At 37.7% G+C, this 6,235-nt stretch overlaps 2 protein-coding genes across 2 annotated transcripts; both read left to right on the top strand.

Moving 5' to 3' along the window:
• The first annotated feature begins 850 nt into the window (after nt 1-850).
• On the top strand, nt 851-3,157 carry LOC121995234. The gene has a single exon (XM_042549023.1). The coding sequence runs from the start codon at nt 851-853 to the stop codon at nt 3,155-3,157; it is 2,307 nt and encodes a 768-aa protein (XP_042404957.1).
• Nucleotides 3,158-3,453: 296 nt separating this feature from the next.
• On the top strand, nt 3,454-6,235 carry LOC121995233 (serine/threonine-protein phosphatase 7 long form homolog). Its single transcript, XM_042549022.1, has 5 exons — nt 3,454-4,219; nt 4,291-4,373; nt 4,471-4,558; nt 5,093-5,536; nt 5,630-6,235. The coding sequence occupies exons 1-5, from the start codon at nt 3,629-3,631 to the stop codon at nt 6,233-6,235; spliced, it is 1,812 nt and encodes a 603-aa protein (XP_042404956.1). The 5' UTR covers nt 3,454-3,628.

Raw genomic sequence — 6,235 nt, 5'->3', positions numbered from 1 at the left:
TTTTTCCTCACAGCCCGTCCACCCCACATCAAGCCACGCTAAACCCTAAATCGCCGACTCCTCCTCGTCCTTCTTCTTTTCATAGTGTCCGCCCGCTCCATTAGTTGTCCGATCTTGCCACGCCGAACACCTAAACCTTAAATCATCGCCGCCTTATTCTTCTTCTTCTTCTACTCGCGATCTCGTGGCTGCCCGCCCCTGGAGCTGTCTGATCAGGCCACGCCGGAGCACCTCATTGCGAAGGATTAGAAGGCAAGTCTAACTTGTTGCGAAGTATTAGAAGACAAGGCCCAACTGTGAATATAAAGACCCGATTCTCGTCGAATTCGTCGGCATCGAACTGTTCTTCAACTTAACAACAGTGAGTTTTATGGTCTAAAAAATCTTCCTTTTTTTTTAAAAATAGTTCATATGGTAATGTACTGATGTATTGCATATACCATTTAATTAGGGTTGTTTGGCTTATTAGTATGGTTTTAGAACGTCCAATTCCTGTGAGCTTGTTTTGGGGAGCTAAGATTGAATATGAGAATGATTCAATTAAGCATGGACAGTCTATCTCTAACGCTACCATAGTGATTGAACATAAATTGAGTTACGACGAGCTGGTAGATGAGATTTGTCAACAAGTTGGTGTGGATAGAAAACATTTTAAGCTGAATATTATCTTGGATTATGAACAAAATGGGAAATCCAGATCCACCCTTATTACAAATGATAAGTCATTACAAATTTTATTCTATTTGGCCCAGACAATTGCAGATTTTTGGGTGACATCTATGTTGAGATGGAAGAAATTCCGCAAAGTTCGATCCAACAGGAAGAATTATTGCCAACCGAACACACGAGCATGGTTGCACTTCTTAATAATTTTATGGGATCAATGTCTCATGTTGGATCTTCTAATGGATTTGTTGAACTGAATTATGTACCAAGTTTGATATCTAAACCTACAATTCAGATGACTGTAGGTGAAAACATCAATATGGGTCCTCCGTTACCATCTCAAGATTTTGTTGAGCTTCCTCATGTAGAATCTCCAATGTATGATACCATGATTCCTTTTCCATTGCCACCGGAGGTGCAGTTGGATGATGAGGCACGGAGTAGTGAATATTCTCAATCTTCTGAAGATAGTGGGGACATTTTGAGCATTCCTATGGATGATGACTCTCCTGATGATGGTGATTGTGATACTCATCTTAATTGTGGTGAGATTCCACCATATAATGAAAGGGTGATGCACTTCATGAATGATATAGGGGAGGAAAATGATGATGACAATGTAGATCGAGAAGATGCAGTTCATATTGATATTTGGAGTGAATCAAAAAATCAAATTCGGCTAGGAATGCTATTTGACAGCAAGTCTCAACTGCGGAAAGCCGTGACATTATGGTCTATCAGTCAAAATCGGGAGTTTAAGGTAGTTGAAAGCAGAATCAACAAATGGGTTGCAAAATGCAAAGTGGCGCCGTCAGACATAGATTCTAACACTGGGCCTGAGAATTATAGGTCACCGTGTCTTTGGTGTATTCGTGCAGTTCATAAGAAGACGCATAAGATGTGGCAAATCACTCGATGGGTAAATATGCACAATTGTCTTGGCTCCATCAGTGGCAATAATAATAGAAATTTAACTTCAGCTATCATTGCGTCTCACATTATTCATCAAATTGAGGTGAACCCTGGATATCCTGTAAAAAATGTCCAAGCTGATATTAAACAATCATTGCATGTTGATATTTCATACAAGAAGGCATGGCATGGGAGGAGAAAAGCCATAGAGATTGTTTATGGAAATTGGGAAAGTAATTTTGCTGGGCTACCTTCGTATATTGCAGCCTTAGAGCATTCTAATCCCAATACTATTGTTAACTGGCATCATCACCCAAGTAGCACTGAAAATGTGAAAGTCTTCAAATATATATTTTGGGCATTTGGACCAGCAATTGATGCATTCCACATGTGTAGGCCGGTTATCAGTGTTGATGGTACACATTTACGAGGGGCTTATAAGGGAAAGATGCTTATAGCTGTTTCTAAGGATGCAAACAATCGCATATTACCTGTTGCTTATGCTATAGTAGATGAGGAGACTATAGCTAGTTGGTGTTGGTTTTTTGAACAATTCAGGTATTATGTGGCACAAGATAGACAATTATGTGTTATTTCTGATAGACACCATGGAATTATTCATGCTATGTCAAATTTAGAGGAATGGAAGGAACCAATTGCATATCATAGATTTTGCCTTCGACATGTTCGAAGTAATTTCATGACAAAGTTTAAGAATGTCACTTTGAAACATTATTGTTGGGCTATTGGCAGTACTACTCAAAGACGGAAATTCAACAGATTTAGGAGACAGATTAGGGCACTTGATCCAACAGCATGGCAGTATTTGAGAGATATTGGCATAAGGCGGTGGAGTCTTGCTTACGATGGTAACCATCGATGGGGATGTCTTACAACAAACACTTCTGAGAGTTTGAACAATGTTTTGCGAGGGGCTAGATTGTTGCCAATTAAGGCATGTATTGATTTGTCATTTCATAGAACTGTTCAACTTTTTCAAAGGTATAAACAGGTAGCCCATCATTGTAATACAGCCCTCCCGCCACATCATTGGAGCAAATTCATGGAGGCTGAAAGACATGCACAAGGACATCACATTGATGAGTTTAACTATACAGATGGAGTGTACAAGATTGTAACAAGAAGACAATTGAATGGTAAATGTGGTCATGTACACACGGTTCTTTACTATGAAAAAGATTGCACATGTGGAAAGTGGCAGATGCATAGATTTCCATGTTCACATGCAATTGCTGTTTGCCGACATAGAGGGGATAATGCTATTGACCTTGTGGATGAAGTTCACACCACAAAGACTTACATGGCACAATATTCTGGCAAGTTTTATCCTATTCATCATAAGGATTATTGGACAAATCCAGGTTGGGAGATTCAAGCAGATTACTCAAGATTGATCAATCATGGACGGGGTCGGAGACGTGAAAGTCGAATACAAAACGAGATGGATATGAGGCACCCTGATGAACCCCGTAGATGTGGAAGATGCCACCAAACTGGCCACAACAGGAGAAATTGTCAAAATACACACCCCAGGGTTGATAATGAAGTCGATAGTTGATGTTTTTTTAATATAATGTATCTCAGTAAGTGAATACCATGTGATGGGAATTAATATTTTGTATTGTATCTCAGTAAGTCAAATACATTTATGTTATTTGGGATTTGAAACCTTGTACAACTTTATTTATACTCTATTTTCTGGTGTTGCTGTGATATAAGACTTTGTACTTTTGTCTTTATTTGTTTTTTTTTTGTTACGAATATTGTTTGTTTAATGTCAGTTCTTTATGCTGCAGTAAATAAATTAAATACTATTTAATTAATTTTTAAATTTTGCAGGGTGTTTAAAATGACATCACCTCCAGTTTATAATTTAAATCCAGGCCCATTGATACCAGACTTGCTATTCTTACACAAAGAGCATAGATCTTCGGATCTATTTTATAGGAAAATCAAGGATGACCCACTTAAAGTAAGAAGATGTGATAGTAGTTTTTGGAGACATGTTGATAATATACCACAGCGTGTAATGCATCACATACAAGAAGCTGGGTTTGAGGGTGTCATTCGGTGTGGATATATCCAACTCGATCATGGTCTTATTACTGCTCTAGTGGAGCGATGGCGTCCAGAAACTCATACTTTTCATTTCCCTATTGGTGAGGCGACAATTACCCTACAGGATGTTGAGGTTTTGTGGGGCCTCCAAGTTATAGGATCTCCTGTGTGTGCTGCTGATATGAACAAATCATTAGAGCAGTGGATAGATATATGTGAGACTATGATGGGTTTTACTCCTCCGGATGGTGCCATATCAAATAATCGAATACTACTAAGGTGTTTGTATGATATCATCTGCAAGCCTCTACCTGAGAATGCATCAGATGAATCATGTATTCAACGGGCGAGAGTCTATATTTTGTATTTGTTGGGTGGTAATTTGTTATCTGATTTATCTGGTAGCACTGTGTACATGCATCACCTCATCAATTTGGTTGATATGTCTGTTAGTGCTTCTATGAGTTGGGGGAGTGCTATTTTGGCCTGTTTATATAGACGTTTGTGCAAAGCGTCATATTCAAAGGCGAATGAGATATGTGGTCCGCTAGTATTATTGCAGGTAATTGAATATAGCTTAATGATATCTTGTATTATATTGTAATTCTTTTAAAATATATTATTTTCTTTTAGTTGTGGGCTTGGGAACGGTTACCCACCATTCAACCCATCCGACGCACTGATGAAGTCGATTTCACTCGCCCTTATGGATCGAGGTTCGTTTACTTCAATACAATGGATTAAATTATTTATTTATATTTTTTTATATATGCAGTGTTAAGTTTAATAATCTTCCATCCATATATATTTAAGGTGGAATGTGGAGTTTGGAGTGACTAGAGTTCCGATGCATGTTTTGCCTGCCTATCGAGATGCATTCGCCAGTCTACAACCTAATCAGGTATAAATGAATGATAATATGCTATATGTTTTTTATTCTTAAACGATAATATGCTATATTCGAAAGTTACAAGGAATCGAAGATAATATGCTGTAAACATAAAATGACACGCAGGATAAGAAGCTATTGGTTAAAGAAATAAGCTATTGGACCTATTACCAGGTTATAGCTTATATGCTGTAAACCTCGCTCACCTGCTCACCTGGTTATAACCAGGTAACAATATTATTAGCATATTATATGCTATAATTGGTAATAATATTACCAGGTTATTATGTTATTATGTTTACAGCACATTATACGCTATTCCTTTAATATTAACATAAGAACCTGGCTCTCCTGGTAATAATATTAAGAAAATATTATTCCTCACATGATAATATTATTACCAAGGAATAACTTCTTAATATTAACATTTGTCAAAGTTTATTTCTTAAACTTGCTATATTACAGATTGTTTAAACCAGGTAGTGTAAACAATTTAAGTTTATTCTTAAACTTGCTATTTCTGGATGGGTTTCTTATCCTTTTCAGTTTATCTGGCTACCGTATGAAGAACATGTTCTTGAATTATTGCCTTCGTATTGTACAAGAGGTCGAGCATGTTGGAGATCTGTCACCTATTTGATATGTTGGGAGATTGTTGAAGCTCACTTACCAAACAGAGTCTTACGACAATTTGGTATGCATCAACCGATCCCTATTCCTCGCCTGTTAGATAAACATGTTGCATTGCATAAAATGACACGCAGTGGTAGAGCCAACACTAATTGGATAGAGACACATCAACAATATATTGATCATTGGCGTGATTCACTTAACCATGTTGAAAATGGCGAGTTAGTGAATGATCCAATGCATGCCTCTGTAGAATATATGTCTTGGTATTGGCAGCGGACAGTTATATACATTACAAATCCGAGTCAACGATTTTCTTCTAATGGCTTTCAGGGTGATGGAGAGACTACTGAGTATTTGGTATTTTTTTTTCCAATATGAAATTTTTAGTAGTACCTATTAATTTGCATTTATTATGTTCATACTAACTAATTCATCTATGTATATATTTAGATGGATGGCATGTGCCGAGTGTTCTACACATCATTAGACTTGATGGCGATCAGTGATGCTAAGCATGCTGGATATTTTGCACAAATTCGAGACATAGCTAGCCACTACATGCACCAAGCCAGAGGACAACAACGTTTGGATATTAGGCATTCGCATGTACTTGAACAAGTTGATCACCAAAGTTCACTTACACAACAGATTCATAAAGAACCAAGAAATATTCAGCGGGGAAGACAAGGTGGTAGGAGATGCCGAACTCAACCTACTCAATCTCATTTTTCAAATATTGGTCTTGGAGGTTCTTCAAGTAATTTGGAACATGGTAGTCACTCTGATACTACATTACCAACCCAGACCCCCACAGTTTGTCCATCGCCTATTACTCCAATTCACCTTTTTGATCAAACACTTGATTCTGGCATAACCAATGATAATGCACACAATGGTGGATCTAGTCAATTGCAAGTAAATGATAATGAGCTGGATGAGCAAAATGACATTACCGTTGAACATCATGGTGATCTCCCCATAGCTCTACGCAAACAAAAAAGAACAGTAAAACATATTGGTTGCGGTACACATGGGAGGCTAGGGATGGGGCACTAA

The sequence above is a fragment of the Zingiber officinale genome, chromosome 6A (genome assembly GCF_018446385.1).
Source record: "Zingiber officinale cultivar Zhangliang chromosome 6A, Zo_v1.1, whole genome shotgun sequence".
Lineage (NCBI taxonomy): Eukaryota > Viridiplantae > Streptophyta > Magnoliopsida > Zingiberales > Zingiberaceae > Zingiber > Zingiber officinale.
This window is presented reverse-complemented; position numbering and strand designations above follow the sequence as displayed.